This window comes from Onychomys torridus, chromosome 3 (genome assembly GCF_903995425.1).
Source record: "Onychomys torridus chromosome 3, mOncTor1.1, whole genome shotgun sequence".
In the NCBI taxonomy this organism is placed as follows: domain Eukaryota; kingdom Metazoa; phylum Chordata; class Mammalia; order Rodentia; family Cricetidae; genus Onychomys; species Onychomys torridus.
The window spans coordinates 105,273,712-105,293,545 of NC_050445.1; the positions used below are offsets into that span (position 1 = coordinate 105,273,712).

General features: G+C 47.6%; 1 protein-coding gene across 4 annotated transcripts in view; it reads left to right on the plus strand.

Annotated features, from left to right (window-relative positions):
* Nucleotides 1–18,144, plus strand: part of Tsen2 (tRNA splicing endonuclease subunit 2) — a 39,493-nt gene extending 21,349 nt beyond the window's left edge. For 3 of the 4 annotated variants that reach the window (XM_036182566.1, XM_036182568.1, XM_036182567.1), the window contains 6 exons: nucleotides 5,196–5,246; nucleotides 8,946–9,084; nucleotides 13,432–13,468; nucleotides 15,789–15,900; nucleotides 16,765–16,854; nucleotides 17,720–18,144. In XM_036182566.1, coding sequence (XP_036038459.1) covers nucleotides 5,196–5,246; nucleotides 8,946–9,084; nucleotides 13,432–13,468; nucleotides 15,789–15,900; nucleotides 16,765–16,854; nucleotides 17,720–17,779 — 489 coding nt within the window. In that variant the 3' untranslated portion in view covers nucleotides 17,780–18,144. Of the gene's footprint in view, nucleotides 1–5,195; nucleotides 5,247–8,945; nucleotides 9,085–12,309; nucleotides 13,469–15,788; nucleotides 15,901–16,764; nucleotides 16,855–17,719 lie in introns of those variants that run through there. The other variant, XR_004944551.1, reaches the window with a different exon arrangement.
* Nucleotides 18,145–19,834: the final 1,690 nt, after the last annotated feature.

Sequence of the window (19,834 nt, forward strand, 5' to 3'; positions counted from 1 at the left end):
AAGAAGCTGTGCCAGGTGTGGAGGTCCATGCCTGTAACCTCAGTGCTTGGGAAGTGGAGACAAAAGGGTCAGGAGTTGTAGGAAACTGACATACAGATTGCTTGCCAGGGCTAGAGCTGTAACTAGCAAACACCACACATAGATGCAAATTAAATCTAACTTAAACGATGGCCGTAATTGTTTCACTTCAACATTGTAACCTGTTTCACATAGATTTGGTTTTTTTACTTAAAAATTTAAGTTAGCATACGAAGTATGACTCATTATATGTTTATACACGTGTGTCAATGTATTTTATTTCTATTCTCATCTCATTGACCCTTCACTGTACTACCCCACCCCTTGTTCCCATCTTACTGTACCTCTTGCTGCCCTCAGATAAACACCGCCTGCTCCCATCTGGATCCCATTACCTTCTTTTCTTCCCATCCCCCCTCCCTGAAGATCTCATCCTGCTCTCACAGTATCCTTTCTATTTTTATGACCAACACACATAAATTCAAATATAGAGTCTACATTTGATGGGGGAAACCTGCAGAATTTGGCCTTCTGAGCCTGGCTTATTTTGCTTCATATATGATCTTCGTTTTTCTTTCTGGTCAAATGAAATCCCATTGTTCATGCACCATGATTCTCCATCCTTTGCACACAGTAACTATCCTTAGGTGGTGAGAGCCTCCATGTAAGCCCTATGGCAGACTGTTGGGAGAAAGAGGCTGGCGGGACCTTGGAGGGCTGTGTCCCTCCTAATGTGGTCTTTTGTTCAGCCAGTGTGTCCGGAGGACCTCCTGTGTGTCGGGCTGGGCAGGGCAGGGTAGGTACTGGAGATGTGAGCAGGAAAAACCTCCTCCTCCGCCCTGTTCTTCTGGGCATCTGCAGTTGGGGCAGAGGAAGGGAGCTCCTGGGGCAGCTCCTGCCTCATCTGCATCACCTGCTCCAGAGGACAGCCACAGTAGTGTCTCTCATTGGCCCATAATTATGTGGGCTCAGCTCCAGGGCTCAAGAGGAAGTCACACACAATGAGAACAATGGAATAGTGTGTGTGCTGGTCTTCAGTTCCGTGTGCATGGTCTTAGTGATTCTGACTGATTTGTGTATTATCTCAAGTCCTCATATCACCCTAGATCCTGTTGTGATCTCTCTGGGGAAGAAACTGAACCTCAGGCTGGTTAAATTTGTTGCTCAAGATCAGTACTTGGACCTGAGCTATCTGACTCTACAGCCTGAACTCTGAAGCATTTGCTGTGAGCTGCCAATGAGAAATGGCAATAGATAACAATGGTCAAGATCATAACTCCATGGCCCAGCATTTGCTTAGCATGCCTGCAACCCTGGGTTTGCTCCCCTCCACATTAAAGACAGAGGTGAAGTAAGAGACAAAGATAAATGGGTCTGAGCATGGTAGCCCACACCTTTAAGCCCAGCACTGGGAGGCAGAAGCAAGGTGAATTCCAGGTCAGCTTGAGGTACATATCAAGTTCCAGGTCAGACAGGGATACGCAGTGAAACCCTGTCTCAAAAAACAAAAGATAAGTAGGGAGAATGTGGTGATATTATGTTCCCCAATATATTGTGCACCCTAATAAATTTATCTGGGGTTAGAGAACAGAACAGCTGCTAGACAGACATAGAGGCCAGAAAATGGTGGCACACACGCCTTTAATCCTAGCATTCTGGAGGCAGAAATACATCAGGATCTCTGAGTTCAAAGCCACACTGGAAACAGCCAGGCATTGTAACATATGCCTTTAATCCCAGGAAGTGATGGCAGGAAGCAGAAAGGTATATAAGGTGTGAGGACCAGGAACTAGCCTCTGTTAAGCTTTTGAGCAGTAGCAGTTGAGCAGAGATCCATTCCGATGAAGACTCAGAAGCTTTCAGATTGAGGAAACGAGATCAGCTGAGGAATTGGCAGGGTGAGGTTAGCTGTGGCTTGTTCTGTTTCTCTGATCTTTCAGAATTTACCCCAATACCTGGTTCCCAGGTTTGTTTTATTAATAAAGACCATTTAAGAGTCGCGCTATAGGAGAAAAGACTGGCCTCATCAACAAAGCACACAAGAGACGGTATCCCTCAGTTTTCTGATGGTGACGTCCCAGGCTGTTTCCCCCAGACGGTTTGAGTAATGATCAAATGAAATACGGCGTGTGTCAGGTGCCTCTCCTGGAAGGCACACAACGACGTGGATGCGACGTCCCTAGGTGGACATGGCCACAGTTTTATTTCTGATTCTCTCTGTTGTCCTGACACAAAATGGCAGGTGCTTTTATCTGTTTTTTCCTCTAAATTTAAAATGAGCAGTGAAATTTGGTTTGAGTGTAGCTTGTAGAAGCTTGTGGCTTGCTAAGGGAAAGCTTAAGGGAAAAGGTGGGAGGGGTGTTACAGATACACTCCCTTCCTCTTACTCAGTGTAACAATTCTGAGTTCATGTTCAGGATCAATATCACATTAACGTAACACAAATCAAAGGCGCATGCACAGGTCTTTCCCGGCAGGTGCCAGTCAGCCTTCATTCCCTCCCCCACAGCTAGTTCTCTCAAATTGTTGACACCCATCATAAATTAGGAAGAACTCACAGTGACTGCATCCCATAAGTGGCTTCTGCCTTTTCCTCTGCTGGACACTGACAGGTGTAACGCAGATAGTGGCTTCTTCCCTGTCCTGCTCTTGAACCATGCCCATGGCAGACTACCACTTGGCTGATAATGTGCTCTCTCACGTACAAGCTCTCTGTGGGTCTTCCTTTAAGGAGTCATGTGACCACTGAGCCAGGCTGCTCCAAAGCTTCAGACAGGTGTGCCTTTGAGAGCTGGTTTTCCAGTGCTGTGGGCCCTAACTGGAATAAGCGGTGTGATGGAAAAACTGTCACAGGTTCACCTCCACCTTAGCACCCAAAAGAGAGCTTGCTGGTGATGCCAGCTTCGTGAGGATTTGATTCCAAACAAAAATACTTCAGTGAGATGGGAGACATAATGGTTAAGCACTGGCTCTTAACCTCAAGAGGACCCAAGTCCTGTTCCCATACCCATGTGGTGGCTCCAGTTCCAGGGGATCTCACACTTCTTCTGGCACACTTCTTGGGTCCCTGGCACACACATACATGCAGGCAAAACACCCATACGCATAAAATAAAAATTAAAAATTAAATCAATTTAAACCACCTCAGTGAAAACTTGAATAAGTCCGCTAGACCTTATTCCGTCTCCATTCTGATCCTTTGAGGCTGGTTATCTATTTATTTATTTGTGTATTGTACCGTTCTGACCCAAGAAATGCAAATTTGGCAAAATGAAGGGAACTTATCACCTGGAGAGACAGCTTTATCTTTTTCGTGGCGTTTCTGGTCACGCTGGTCTATCCAAAACCTGCAGTATTTAGTGTCAGGAAAGGTAATGAAAAGAGTGTGACCAAGGCAAGGTTGCAGGCGGCCTGCAGGCTGTGGGCAACACAGAACTAGACCAGCCTCGGGACATGCAGGCCCCTGGAGAAGCAAGCTGAGGCAGGTACAGAACCCCCGGGGGATCTAGCTGCCTGTGCCTAAGCTAAGACAAGGCTTGGGGTTCCTTTCATTCTTTCAACACGGGCATTGAGCCCTCACCAAAGGGGAGCTGGACTGTCCTGTAGGCTGGGGGACAGCATCACTCTTTCTGATTTGGTCTTCTCCTCAGGGAGGTCCATGGATGAAAGACATTTCCAGACAAAAGCAAGTTCTCTGGAGGAGACAGTAAAAGAGTTGCTTGAGCCTGTGTGTGGAAAGGACCATTGACATGGCAGAGAGCAAGAGTGGGAAGGCCTGGCCATATTCTGGGAGGAGCTTCTGAGCTACCACATCTGCTCTAAATAGTATTTTTATGAAAAATAACTGTTTTCCTGTAGTTTTTTTTTTTTAAACTCTTTGCTCTTTGGGGGTGTGCCACCCAGATCCCAAGTAAATATTCAGAGATTTATTACTTATAAATGCGTGGCCTTAGCTTGGCTTGTTTCTAGCCAGCTTTAAAAAAAAATTATCCTGTCTACCTTTTGCTTCTGGGCTTTTTACCTTTCTCTTCTTTATTCCTTTCTTTACTTCTTACTCCATAGCTGGCTGGTCTCCTCTCCTCCTTTTCTCCCTTCTCCCCTTCTCTTCTCATCTCTTCCTCTATTTATTCTCTCTGCCTGCCAGCCCCGCCTATCCTTTCTCCTGCTTCACTATTGGCTGTTCAGCTCTTTATTAGACCATCAGGTGTTTTAGGCAGGCACAGTAACACAGCTTCACAGAGTTAAACAAATGCAACATAAAAGAATGCAACACATCTTTGCATCATTAAGCAAATATTTCATGGCATAAACGAATGTAACACATTTCAAACTAATATTCCACAACATTTTCCAAACTAAGAATATTGAGTCCTGTTTTGCAGATCATGGAGAAGTCTGGCTGTGGTGGGCTCTGCCGTGATCTCACCGCAGGCCTTGGGCTTTTCTGTCTACCTGTGGCCTCCCTGATCAGCAAGAGCACAAATGAGGCAGATAATTTTGAATTTGAGACCCAGGACCTCCAGACAGCCTTGGAGAGCTGCAGCTATGGAGAACATCAGTGTCCAGTGGCTCTGGGTGGTTCCAATGAGGTCCCTGAGGTGCTAGGCCCTGCACCCTCTCATCCCTGGACATTTTTGCACCTTTCAGCTTTCTGGCCCCTTTTGCCACATGTACACCAGGTTGGACAGGAGGGGACAGTGAAGAAAAGAGCCAAGTCCTGTTTGTACTCAGAACCCTTCTGCTCTGCACCTGGAGGCAGGGACCATTTGTAATTATTTGGGGTAGCATATCTCTTGTCTTTTTGGATACTTTGATGTTAGAAAAGTCAGGTTGGGTGTAGTCTGGTAAGGTAGTTCAGGCATAGGAGGGCCTCGGTCTGCAGCACTGCAGTCAATAAAATACAAAGTAACCCAGTGTCAACAAGCCATCTTTTAGTACTGCCCACCACCCCATCTCCTGGGCACCTGAGACCTGAGAACCATAGTGGACTGTCCTGACTGCCCCAGGACAAAGGCACGTGGCTGTTGGGATTAGATTAGCGTTTGGAAACATGTTGGCTTTGTCAGAAAGCTATTTTTATTTCTGGGGTGAACCAAGGGTGTGCGAGATGGTTGCTTCCATGCCCACCCTAGGAGAGCAGCATGCTTCTAATGAAGACTTTCCTTGCTTTGTTGTAGGCTTTCTTCCTGGCCTACGCCCTGGGATGTTTAAGTATTTACTATGAGAAGGTAAGTTCTATATGCATATAATCTCACAGTTCCCCTGTTGACAGTAGGTTGAACCCCTTCCCATGGAGCTTTAATGCAAATGTAACGACTTTGACTGGAAAAAAAAAAATAGGAATTGCCTTTTTTCTGTAAGTTTTGGGTTTGGAGCCTCAACTGAAGCAGTTCAGGCACAAACCAGGGTGACCTTTTAGATTGTGTCTTTCTCAGAACCTGCAGAAGTACAGCTTGTTATACAAGAATACTGTCTCTGGATGATTCTAAAATCACCAACAAAAAGCAAAGCTGCAGGCTGGGTGCAGCTCAGGAGCAGAGTGTCTGCTTAACATGTTTAAGGCCTTGATCCATGCCTAACACTGCAAAAATAATCAAAGTCACTGATACATAGTTCCTGCACATGCTGTGTCAGACCTTTTAAATTCACTGGTATTATTTATTTGACTTTATGTATATAAGCATTTTGCCTGCATGTTTGTGCAGCCCATTCATGCTTGGTGTCCACAGAGGCCAGAGAAGGCATTGGATCTCCTGGAACTAGAGCACAGACAGTTACGAGCTGCCGTGTAGATGCTAGGAATGGGCTGTTCTCTTACTTAACCCCTGAGCCGTCTCTCCAGTCCTTTGTTTTTGTTTTTGAATCAAGAGCTCCATTTGTAGCCTAGGCAGGGCCGGAACACACCAAGTGTGAACCATGGTGCCGAGCTTGGCTGTGCTGTTTCCAATCCTTTTTGCCTCTAGTAGGAGCTGCATTAACAAGCTCACTGAGGCTCAGAGAAAATAAGTAACTCAGCCAAGGCCACCTGGCTAGTATGGTTAGAATTGGCTAGTAAACCCATATCTGGGTGACTTCAAAGTCTGTGGTTTCACCTTGGCCAGGGTTTTTGCTGACCTCTAGGCAGATGAAGAGGGAGTAGGCTGTCACTGGACATTGTCACTGGACTTCTTTTGTCTTTTTTGAATTCAGAACCTTGCTGATGTAATGCCCATTCAGAGTACATAAAATACAATAAAGAAGAGGAAGGGAGGCAAAGAACAACACTTCTTAGGGATCCTCGGGCACCCTGCTGGGACTCCACCTTCTTGGGGAGACTTAGCCACACATATAGGTACAAAAACTAATCCTAGGTGTTTATGGGAGCCATTTGTTGTCTGGGGACCGAGCCCAGTGCCTTGTTGATGCTAAGCACGTGCTCTACCAGTGAGCTGTGGCCCAGCCCTATTTGTGGAATTAAAGCGTAAGATGAACTGAGCCATGTCTTATAGAGCAACTGAGCCCCAGCCAGCTGAAGGGTTGAATCTTTCCCAAAGCAATAGAACAAGGAAAGACACTTTCCAAACCCACCCAGTTACTTCTGACTGTTTTCTGCTGCAACCTGGAAAACATTCTTGTTCTGTTCAAGGCCCCTCTCTGGACACAGCTGGGTTATCGCACTGCACTGTCAGGTGGCCTGAGCACAGCTGGGTTATCGCACTGCACTGTCAGGTGGCCTGAGCACAGCTGGGTTTTCACACTGCACTCTCAGGTGGCCTGAGCACAGCTGGGTTATCGCACTGCACTGTCAGGTGGCCTGAGCACAGCTGGGTTATCTATCACACTGCACTGTCAGGTGGCCTGAGCACAGCTGGGTTATCTATCACACTGCACTGTCAGGTGGCCTGAGCACAGCTGGGTTATCTATCACACTGCACTGTCAGGTGGCCTGAGCACAGCTGGGTTATCGCACTGCACTGTCAGGTGGCCTGAGCACAGCTGGGTTATCTATCACACTGCACTGTCAGGTGGCCTGAGCACAGCTGGGTTTTCACACTGCACTGTCAGGTGGCCTGAGCACAGCTGGGTTATCGCACTGCACTGTCAGGTGGCCTGAGCACAGCTGGGTTTTCACACTGCACTGTCAGGTGGCCTGAGCACAGCTGGGTTATCTATCACACTGCACTGTCAGGTGGCCTGAGCACAGCTGGGTTTTCGCACTGCACTGTCAGGTGGCCTGAGCACAGCTGGGTTTTCGCACTGCACTGTCAGGTGGCCTGAGCACAGCTGGGTTATCGCACTGCACTGTCAGGTGGCCTGAGCACAGCTGGGTTATCTATCACACTGCACTGTCAGGTGGCCTGAGCACAGCTGGGTTTTCACACTGCACTCTCAGGTGGCCTGAGCACAGCTGGGTTATCGCACTGCACTGTCAGGTGGCCTGAGCACAGCTGGGTTTTCGCACTGCACTGTCAGGTGGCCTGAGCACAGCTGGGTTATCGCACTGCACTGTCAGGTGGCCTGAGCACAGCTGGGTTTTCACACTGCACTGTCAGGTGGCCTGAGCACAGCTGGGTTTTCGCACTGCACTGTCAGGTGGCCTGAGCACAGCTGGGTTATCGCACTGCACTGTCAGGTGGCCTGAGCACAGCTGGGTTATCGCACTGCACTGTCAGGTGGCCTGAGCACAGCTGGGTTTTCGCACTGCACTGTCAGGTGGCCTGAGCACAGCTGGGTTATCACACTGCACTGTCAGGTGGCCTGAGCACAGCTGGGTTATCGCACTGCACTGTCAGGTGGCCACTTTTCTATCTGAAAGCTAAGATGGAGCCAGGGATCATCTTTGGGTCGTTAATGAAAATTTCACTTAAAAAATTATTTTTCAGGCTAGAGAGATGGCTCAGAGGTTAAGAGCGCCGACTGCTCTTCCAGAGGTCCTGAGTTCAATTCCCAGCAACCACATGGTGGCTCACAACCATCTGTAATGAGATCTGGCTACCTCTTCTGTATACACAATAAATGAATAAATAAATAAATCTTTTTAAAAAAATTATTTTTCACTTGCCTGAGCCTGGCCTGGCATTGCAGTAGCTGCTCACTAAAGGGTGGTGGATTTCAACAAGCTCTGGTGGGCTTCTTACACTTGAGTCCAACATCACACACTGGTTCCTTTGCCTAGAATGTCATTACCCAGATCCCCACCCTCCCACCTTTTTATATGGCCTCTGATGCCCTTGGCCTTTGCTGTTTCTCATTCCTAAATGTTAGCCTTTCCTCTCCCTCTCCCAAGGATGGATCCTGGAGCCTATGTATGCTGAGCCCATGCTCTATCACTAAGCTGCACCCCAGCCTCAGTGTTTCCTTTTCTGGCTTCTCTAAAGCCCTGCTTCAAAAGAGATGAATGAGAGCCTCTGGTGGGAGCCTCATAGGTCATTGGAGACTTTTCTGGTGGCACTTGGAAGCAAATGCGTGAAGACTGCAAGTTCAAGGCCAACCTGGGCTACAATTGTGAGACTCTGTCTCAAAAAAGCAGTCCCTCCACCTACAAAAACAATTTTAACAATATGTGCATAGCTTTTTAACTGCGAGAGGGCTGGGCTGCAGCTCAGTGGTAGAGCACTTGCCTCAGCATGTACAAGGCCATGTTTTGCACACCCAGCACTGCAAGGGGAAAGAGTGTGATTAAGTTCACATGACTTAATTGCTTGTGGGTTTGGTTTGGTTTGGTTTTGTGTTTTTTATGCTGAGATAGACCCACAGTAGCACCTGTGTTGTGAGGAGCCACACATGGTGGTTGCCGACACATAGACAGTGTGGGTCTAGTCTCCTGAATGAAGCCCTCTCGTTTGTCTCCATTGCTGCTATAGTACCATGCACATCTGGATGTCTACTCCCGTACTGGGTAGAGTGAATACATGCAAACTAATGTCTTCTTTTTAAAACAACTTTAGGAGCCTTTAACAATAGTGAAGCTCTGGCAAGCCTTCACTGCTGTCCAGCCCACCTTCAGGACTACCTACATGGCCTACCACTACTTCCGAAGCAAAGGCTGGGTACCCAAAGTGGGGCTCAAGTATGGAACAGATCTGTGTGAGTAGCTCTTGGTGTGTATGGCAGATTCGAGGACAGGGTCAGCCCATTCTGTTGGGAGGTTGGGTTGGCTATCTGTGATGTTGATGATTTGGATACAAATGCTGGATATTTGGATGGGATGGGTTCAATCCCGGGAGTAAGAAGTGGGGGTTGGGGGGGAGCTTACAGGCAGACGCAGGCTTTCCTGATCGTAGACGAGAGTTGTGTGGCACATCCTGCCGCTCAGCCATGAGCTTGTGTGATTTTGGTCAGGCCTGTGTTCTCACAGCTTCACCCACCTCATCCTCCAGATAAGAGCGTTCTGGAGCTGTGGTGATAGCCCAGCTGTCGTTTATTGAGCACACACTGTCAGGCTTGGTGCTGGGCACCCCTGTGACAGCCCTTTGCTCTTCTGTAGGCCACTGGAGCTCCTTCCTCCAGGACCCTGCCGAGTGGTCTCGAGGACCAGTCACTTTCAAGCTTTGGATTCTAGTGTGCAGGCTCACAGGCATGTCACTGCCTCCCAGGGATCCCATGAGAGTTGTGAGCATAGTGAGAGGGAGTTGTGTGTCTGGGAAGGGCTTGCTGGGCAGAGCAAACAGCAAGCACAGAAGCTAAGGCAGAAGAGGATTAGCAGGTCTCAGGAACTGCACAGTGTGTGGAGAACATAGCTCCCCAGGGAGGCAGGCTGGGACCAGAGCTGGGATTGGGGGGGGATGAAAGTCTTTGAAGTGACCCTTTGAATGCTGTCTTATCAATGACTAAAAAGGACCAAAATGGAGGAGAAGCTGGTTGGGAAAGCTGGGCCTGCAGTCATTAAAATTCTTAATGCTGGGGCTGGAGAGGTGACTCAGCAGTTCAGGGCACTGGCTGCTCTTCCAGAGGCCCTGGGTTTGATTCCTAACGACCACATGGTGGGTAACAACCCTCTGTGACTCCAATTCCAGAGACTCCTACTTCCTCTTCTAGCCTCTGTTGGACACCAAACACACATGTGGTGCACAAAAAAACTCATGCAGGCAAAACACCTATATAATAAAAAATTAAAGCGAAGCAGTGATGGATTAAAGCCTTTAATCCCAGCACTCAGGAGGCAGAGGCAGGCGGATCTCTGTGAGTTTGAGGCCAGCCTGGTCTACAGAGTGAGTTCCAGGACAGGCTCCAAAGCTATACAGAGAAACCCTGTCTCAAAAACAAACAAAACAAAATCAAGATTGTAATGCTCTAAAATAGGCTGTGTTTAACCTGGTGTTACTAGAATTCTTTCCCAGAGAGAGACATAAGCAGTATCTACCCCTTCTCCTAATGTCCCAGTGAAGAACTGAGGGACAAGTCTGCCAAAGTTTACTCTGGGGAGCTAGTCAGTTTATTGGGGCTACTTACAGTGCTGTGGGTGCTCCTAGTCTTCCCAGGCCTATATACTCTAACCCCTCGCCTAGGTCACATGTAATTAAGGCTCAGTTGCATACCACAGGTGGTAGGAGTGCTGGATACTCAGGTGAGGCCTATGACCCTCCCCACCCTCTGCGGTGGGTAAAAACAATCAACAAGCATGGCTAAGATGACCCTTTTCCAAGGGGGCACAGCTGAATTCCCCAGAGAGTTGCCTAGAATTGGAGGATAGTCTTCATGGGTTATCAGCAGCCCAGAGATTGCTTTCTGGACAGTGGTTGGTAGGTTGCTATGTGCCCATCTCTCTTGAGGAAGCCTCCTTTGTTTGTTCCATCCTAGACGATATGCATGGGGTGGACTAGGTCAAGTTGCTGGAGATATTTCAAGATAGCTGCATTAATCCCAGATCATCTTTTAGCAGGGTGGCCTTGTTTTGTTTCTTTCTGACTTCCTCATTCTCACTGCTGTGGTCACGGCCACTCTACCTACCTAGCAGGTCTCCACCACTCTCATCCTAAGATCAAAATATGAACTGAAGCAAGGCTGTCCAGTGTGTTGAAAGGCAGCATGGGTAACAGAGAGAGCTCTTGGATTCACGGCCGGCTCTACCTCTTGCTGCCTGTGTGACCTCAGCTGGTTTCTGAATTTGCCTGAGCTCTGTCTTATCACCATCTTGTGATGTTGATGAAACATCTTTGTGGGGGCTTCTGAAAAAGACTGGCCGAGATGTGTCCATGTAACTCGTGATTTACTCAAAGCATTGAGCCTCCCAGAATGTGGGGTGAAGATGCACATTTGGTTCCACACATGGATTCAGGGCGTACAGAAGCCCTTCATTTCTTGAAGCATCACCCTTGGCTGCTTCATTTTTTAATTTGTGTATTGAAACGGAGTTTCACTGCATTGCCCAGGCTGCTCTCACAGTTGAATGAACCTCCCGGCTCAGCTTCCTGCCTAGCTGGGATTACACACGTGTGTCACTGTACCCAGCATGCCTTCATTTTAGAGTCTCGGAAACCAGTGCAGAGAGGCTAGTAACTGGCCTAAAGTCTCACAACCTGGGGTGGCAGAGATTGGACAGGAAGCAATGATTCTGGGTCCACCTTCATCCGATTGCTGTACCCAAAAAAGTAGAGAGATGTCTGAATGTATTTGGATGTTTACTTGGTGGGAACTGAGTTGAGGAATACTGAAACACAGTATATCAGAAATGAGTACTCTGATGGCAGTGTGACCACAGAAAATAGAAACAGCAGGCTAAATGAAGGGAGTCTACTGTGTCCTGGGGTCCTGAACTAGCTCCAGAATCACTGTCTTCAAAAAGGAAAGTGTGTCCATTGCTCAAGGGAAACAAGCTTCCCGTGAACTTTCCTCTAGTGGGAGCAAGGGGGCACCCAGTGTCACGGGACTAGCACGTGGCAGCAGTAGTAGCATAGCTGTTGGTTACTTACAGAGTTTGGCCTCCGGCACTTGGCCTGGCATTCATTGTTCATTTATAAATGTCAGGCCTGGGGGCTCATCATAGCATTCACTTGTACTTTACATGAAAGCCAGTGAGCATCTCCGGTTGGCTCCAGGTGAACTCTGACAGGTGCTCAGGGCCCCAGGCTTCCGTTTGCTCCTTCTTCAGCACAGATTCTCAGGATCACTCACTAGGTGCTGAGCACAGACTCTGCTCGAGACACATGACACAGCACAGGGCCAGGCCTGGATACTCAGGGACTGAGAGCCTGGAGGAAGTGAGGTGGACATGGTAGACAGCTAGCCAGTACCTGCCTCTAAAGGGTCCCTGAGGTCTACAGTCCTTAGGCCCAGGCTCCTTCAGTGAGAGGCTGTTTTTGATTTCTACAGACTGGCTGCACCCCATCATGTGTCAGAGTCCCATGAAAAAGGCAGACTGGTAACTGGGTGGAGTGTGTGGTTATGGATCTTGTATAGCCTCTTGACTGAATTTCTTTCCTATTTATTCGTTTATTTTAGTTTTTATTTATAAGTGTGTGCATGAACTGAGGTTTGCATGGGCACATGTGCCATGGTGTGGACACAATGTAAGGGCATTCATACCAAGCATTTTTACCTGCTGAGACATCTTGCCAGCCCATGCATGTGAATGCATGTGTGATGCATGCGTTTGACTGCAGGTGAGCATGCATCAGGAGGTCAGAAGAGGATATCAGGTGGCTTCTTCTGTCATTCTTTGCTTTATTGCCTTGAGACAGAGTTTCTCAGTGAACCAGAACAGAAGCTCACTGTTTTGGCTGGGCTGGCCAGCAAGCCCTTGGGATCCACCTACCACCCCCTCATCCCCCTTCTCTTCCCCCACCACACCACATCCCTGCCCTCTCCACCCCTGCTGCCGGGGTTCCAGGCATGTGCAACCATAACCCACCTTTTATGTGGCTGAGGATTGAAACTCAGGTCCTTAAACTCAAACAGCATGTGTTCTTACTGCTCCATCTCCCGAGGACCTGGATTTCTACACCTGTGTAGGCTGAGAAGTGACCCTTGACTTCCCTGAAAATATCCTGAGGTCTGCTCTTCTCCAGGGCAACACCCGCACAGCACCCAGCAGTGGGGCCCACCCTCTCTGAATTTGGTTGATTTGGAACGAATCACAAATGCTGTACATTTTATGGACTTCATGTTCTTTCTACCATGTCACACACATGGAAAAAGACACACCCACTTGTGGGTAGGAGTATGGGCTGGGCAGAGTGAGTCACTGGACTCAGTCCCCAACCCCAGAGAAAGCCAGAAAGAATGGCTTGTGTTTAACTCTGGGGGTGCTTGTGGGGTGGATGAGGGTGGTTTGGGCAGCAGATCTGACCAACTTCTTTGTTTCTGGGAGGAGGAGTTTGGATCTGAAGCCAGGCTGCAGGGCAGAGAGCTGAGTGCCCTCAGGCAGAGAGCTGGGTGTTTGCTTTGCTCTGGCCTAGCTGTGATGGGTTAACGTCTCCTTTCTCTTCTTTGCAGTGCTGTATCGGAAAGGCCCTCCATTTTACCATGCAAGGTTTGGAAATTTTTAAATAAATTAATTGAAAAAACACAGGAAATTTCTGGCTTCAAGTTTAATTTTCAGTGTCTCAGTAACAATTATAAGTCATATTCCTAGCCGGATGATGATAGTGGTGCATGTCTCTAATCCCAGCACTTGGGAAGAAGAAGCAGGAGAAGCTCTGAGTTCAAGGCTAGCCAGCCAGGGCTACACAGTGAAATCCTGTCTCAAGAGAGAGAGAGAGAGAGAGAGAGAGAAGAGAAGGAAGGAAGGAAGGAAGGAAGGAAGGAAGGAAGGAAGGAAGGAAGGAAGGAAGGAAGGAAGGAAGGAAGGAAGGAAGGAAGGAAGGGAAAGAAAGAAAGAAAGAAAGAAAGAGAGAGAGAAAGAGAGAGAGAGAGAGAGAGAGAGAAAGAAAGAGAGAGAGAGAGAAAGAAAGAAAGACAGGAGAAAGTCATATTCCTGGGGTTGGAGAGATGACTCAGTGGTTAAGAGCACTGGCTGCTCTTCCAGAGGATCCAGGTTTGGTTCCTAGCATCCACATGGTAGCTCCCAACAAGAGGGTCCATTATCTTCTGGCATCCGTAGACACCAGGCATGAACATGGTGTACAGCACATGCAGGCAAATACCTATACTTACTTTTTTAATAGTTTATTTTTATCTTATGTACATTGGTGTTTTGTCTGCATAAGGGTGTCAGATCCCCTGGAACTGGAAATTTAAGCCACAGTCATCCTAGGGTCCCCCCTGCTATGTAGCCTCCCTGGTTCTGTGGGTTGCAGTCTGATTGTTCTTTGCTTTATATCTAGAATCCACTTATGAGTTAGTACATACCATGTTTGTCCTTCTGAGTCTGGGTTACCTTACTCAGGATAATATTTTTTAGTTCCATCCATTAGCCTGCAAATTTCATGATGTCATTGTTTTTCTCTACTGAGTAGTATCATTGTGTATATATACCACGTGTTGGGTTTTTTTTGTTTTGGGGTTTTTTTTGTTTGTTTGTTTGTTTGTTTGTTTGTTTGTTTTGAGACAGGGTTTCTCTGTAACTTTGGAGCCTGTCCTGGACTAGCTCTAGTAGACCAGGCTGGCCTCGAACTCACAGAGATCCACCTGCCTCTGCCTCCCGAGTGCTAGGATTACAGGCATGTGCCACCACTGCCCGGCATACCACGTTTTCTTAATCCATTCTTCACTTAACAGGCATCTAGGTTGTTTCCAGGTTTTGGCTATTACAAATAGTGCTGCTATGAACATAGTTGAGCATGTACCTTTGTGGTATGATTGAGCATTCCTTGGGTATATGCCCAAGAGTGGTATGGCTGGGTCTTGAGGTAGATCGAGTCCCAATTTTCTGAGAAACTGCCACACTGATTTCTGCAGTGGTTGTACAAATTTGCATTCCCACCAGCAGTGGAGGAGTGTTCCCCTTGCTCTACATCCTCCCCAACATAGACTGTCATTAGTGTTTTTTATCTTAGCCATTCTGACAGGTGTAAGGTGGTATCTCAGAGTCATTTTGATTTGCATTTCTCTGATGACTAAGGATGTTGGGCATTTCTTTAAATGTCTTTCAGCATATATATATATATATATATATATATATATATATATATATATACATACATACATACACACATACATATATATATACATATATATATACACACACATACACACATATATATATACATATACATATATATATATACATATACATATATATATATATATCTTTAAAAAGTCATATTCCTGGCCAAGTGTGGTAGTACATGCCCTTAACCCCAGCACTCTGAGGAGGAAGCAGGTGGAGCTCAATAAGTTTGAGGCCAGCCTGGTCTACATAGCAAGTTCCAGGCTAACCAAGACTACATAGTGAGACCCTGTCTCAAAACAAAAAGCATGTTCCTACAGGCTTCAGACTGGGCCTGGGGTGCATCTTGGTGGCAAAATGCTTGTGTGAGGCCCTGGGTTCCATGATCAGCACTGTAGGGAAATGATAACACACTGACCTTGTTACACTATACACAGCATGGATGTGTTAAACACCAGTTAGTCTGTGCACAGTCTTCAGAGAATCCGGTGAGTGTAAGGATCCAAACAGTTGTATGAATTTACAGCTTTCACACTGAGAAAAAGATTTCTATTCCTTCCTGTCGGTAAGCATGCGATCAGCCAGAAGGGCTGATCCATCCAGTTGGTCACTGGTAATTCTCTTTAGGGGTCTAGGCTTTTAACAGCAGGTGCTGTGAAATCCTTCGCAGTTTTTAGTAAGACACACTGCTGTCTGAACAAGCTTTTTTGTGGCTCTTCAGGATGCCTCTCTTGCCTTCCAGCTATTCTGTCATCGTTGAGCTCGTAGACGACAACTTTGAGGGCCCCCTCCGCAGACCTTTCAGCTGGAAGTCACTGGCTGCCTTGAGCAGAGTCTCAGGGAACGTCTCTAAGGTAGCACAGCTTTAGCCTTGCCTGTCACTTACATAGCTCCTTTGTTTTTCTCTTAAACATAGTAGAATTTTTTTTAAGTGGGAATGTGGGAGGAACGGAGAAATGGATTCTTGATTAAGAGCGCTTGCTGCTCTTGCAGAGGACCTGAGTTCAGCCCAGCACCCACATCAGACAACTCACAACCACCTGTAACTCCAGCTCCTGAGGATCTGGCACCTTCTGGCCTCTGTTGGCATCTGCACTCACATGGCATACACATACACAACAGCACACTCATACACATAAACAAAAAAAAAAGGATCGTTTTGTTTTGTTCTCACTTTTTGAAGTCACCGGGGCCCAGTGGCTCAGAGCTCACATTGCTCTTCATTCCAGAGGACCAGAGCACTCACATCAGGCAGCTCATAGCTGCCTATAACTCCAACTCCAGGAGATCCAATGTCCTCTTCCAGCCTCCACAGGCACCTACCTACACAGACACGAAGATATATATATAATTAAAATAATAAAAATGTAAAGTTATTTTACAGCTGAGTATGGTGCACACGCCTATAACCCCAGCACTTGGAAAGTGGAGACAGGGGAATCATGAGTCTGAGCCAACCTGTCTCCCCCATCTGATAACATATGGAGTGTATGTTTTCCATCTTAGCCATGTAATCAGCTGTCTACTTTATCACATGTTCACGTCCTCTTGATGATTGTAAAAGCCGGGTCTTTAAAGAAGAGCCAGATCCAGGCAGAAGGTGGTGTGCCCTGTGAGTGCACACCACAGTGTATTGCTCGGTGTACACAGGGACGGGCAGGGGTGCCTGCTTCTCTCCTCACACACTGGCACATTGAGGTTTCTTTGTTTCTCTGCAGGAGCTGATGCTGTGCTACCTGATTAAACCCTCTACCATGACTAGCGAAGACATGGAGACCCCAGAATGCATGAAGAGGATTCAAGTTCAGGTGTGTGCGTGTAGAGATGGAGCACAGCCTCCCAAGAGTCTGCTCCCAGTGCATCCTCTGGAAGCCTGCCAGGAAGGATCTTTTCTCGGTGACGGAAAGCTTCTGCTGGCCCTGGAAGCCTCTCCCTCCGTCTCACTGAACCCATTAGACTCCACCATCCCTCAGCCCTAGCCAGTCTACCTGTGGTTTCCCCATCTCCAGCTGTAGCCAGGCCAGGTCTCCCTCCCACAGGTCTCACTCCAGAGACTAGCTGTCTCTCCCTCCTCAAACTTCTCATGTGACTTCTTCATTGCTGAGGGTGAAAACACAAGGCCTAGCTCACACTGAGTGCCTGTTCTGCCACTGATCCTCGCACACCCACACAGCTCACTTCCTTGCTCCTGCATTGAAGCAGACGCCCTCTAGTGCTGGCTGGTTTTCCCCTGCCAGGGCTGCCAAGTTTGTCTTGAGTCCCCAGGGTCTGCTGCTGTTTCTAAACCCTCCCCCTTTACCACTGTCCCAAAGACTTCAACAGAACCTGTGCTCCCTGCACACAGCTGTGTGCCTTGTTTTCCTTCTCTCTCTAGGTGGGTGGCAGCCTCCAGGGTCCCAGTCAGAGCCCCTGTCAGCCTCCAGGGCTCCGGTGCCACCTCCCTCCATCTGTTCTGATCTTCCTAAAATGTCAACCAGCGTTCACTTCTCACTTCCATGGCTAACCAACAAATGCTGGCCATACTAGGTCAGGGACTGGCCTTGGCCGCTGCTGTGTGCTGGGGCTCTAGTTCAGTGGCGACAGTGGACAGGGTCCTGTGTGAGGGTCATGGTGTTACATGCTTGGGGCTCCCATGTCTTTTCTGAAGTCCAGCCCTCATTTGCTCGGTTGCAGGAGGTGATTCTCAGCCGATGGGTTTCTTCACGTGAGAGAAGTGACCAAGATGAGCTTTGACCTTTCAACCTCGGAGTCTACCATTCACCATAAACCCTGACTGTGTGTTATCCGTCTTCCCTGAAGGAGCATCAGCACGTTTGGGGGTCATAGCCCCATGTTCTGTTGCTTTAAATGGAAAATCTTCTCCTGTGGCTCAGCTCACCCAAGGACTTGAACCAATAACCCGAATAACTAAAAAATCAATGATGGTCTGGAAGCCTTGAAATTCTGAGTGACTGATGCATTCTCAGTGAACTCATTAGTTGACATGTTTGCATGTCGAACAGAGTATTATACAGTATTAGCTGTTTAAAATGCAGTGTGCACCAGGTAGAGGTGGCACACACCTTTAATCCCAAACTTTGGAGGCAGAAGCAGGCAGATTTCTGAGTTCAAGTCCAGCCTGGTCTACAAAATAAGTTCAGGAAAAATTCATCTTCTTTGGAGAACTTTTTATAAAATAAAAATAAGCAATGAAGCTTTTGTAAAGATAATGAATGCAGTTTACATCTAACAGAACACGACATCATTCCCCTCTTCCCATGGGTTAGAGAGCAGAGAAATGTGCCTGAGGGGCTTAAGGGCATCTTAGTCAGTTTTTATGTTTCTATAGCAGAATGCTTAATGCTAGATAGCACATAAAGAAAAGGGCTTATTTGGTTCATGATTTTCATGGCTGGAAAGTCATGGCACAGGTCTGGCACTTGATGGTCATAGTATTCTGGAGAAGTGGAAAGGGGCATGACCAAATCAAGACCTGGGGATGGGATACAGCTCTCTAACCAGTCTGGGGAAACTAACCCATCCTTAAGAACTGCATTAACCCTCCAGGCCTCGCTCCTGCCCTCACACGGTAGGCCTCACGATCTGAAGATGAGGTTTGGTAGTGCAGCTCTTCTCTGCCCCAGACTCCCAGCGAGCATCAGTGGGCTGTACAGACCTGCTTGCTCCCAGTTCAGTTTTGCTGATTTTTTTTTTTTTTAGCATTTTTACCATCATGTGCGTCCCCCAGGCTCCTGAGGAGAGATTTCTTGTGGTTTCTTGTTGTTTTGAGTCATCAATTTTCAGAACTTTTAAAGTCAGCCAAAAGTTTGAGGAGCCACTTCACAAATTTCATGTAGTCCTGCACAGGGCTTGGGTAACCTGCAGTCTGAACTCTTCCAAGAATACTTCACCCAGTGCTTTCGCCTGTCTCATGCCATCTCAGGTGCCTTGAAGGGTGAGTGTGCCCCCAGGTGTACAGACTCCAATAACCATGTGGTACGTACGGAAAGCCCGGGAGACCACAGGTACCACTTGTCATTGAAAGCTGTAGAGGAGCATCTTGAGCTGGGACACAGTGGGAAGCAAAGTGAGGCCTTGGGTTTGGTGCCACCACTGGGGAAGGAGAGGGGAAAGCAGCGTTGCAGAAGCTCTGTCCTCTTGCTTGGTTTGGTTGGGGACTCGGGCCTTGCCCGTGCTAGGTCAGAGCTTACAGCCAATAGGTCCCCAACCCCAGAAGCAGTGTCTCTAATCAAACCTGTGAGGAAATGGTTCTTTGCATGGTTGACTTGGACATGTATAGCAGACCACGTGCTCTTCGGCATTACTGTAGAGCCCTTGGGGTACTGCTCTGAAATACCAGCAGAGGTGCAGATTCAGTGCCACCTGTGGCCTCCCTTGGAGGGCTTCTGAAATGTATGTGCAAGACAAGACATTTGTTTTAAAAGCCCAAGTTCATCAAGATTAGAAATTTGCCCTGTGACAAAGCCACTCAGGACTTTGCACAAAATGCCATAGCCTAACTCAGCAGAGTTGTCTTCCCATACCTTCAGAGCCTCAGGCAGATGAACTTTTACCCAGAAATAAATGCCTCAGGGTTGAAGATCGGAGGACTTGCAGGAGTCAGTTCTCTCCTTCCATCATGTGGGTCACAGGGATCCTTCTCGGGTCATTAAGATTAGCCACAAGTGCCCTTGCCTACTAAACTCCACCAGCCCAGATATTTAACCCACCAATTTATCTTAAATATTTTGTTTTGTAAAGTATTAGAAGGTTTAAAAGCAGGTTGACCATTGTACAAATTATAAGGAT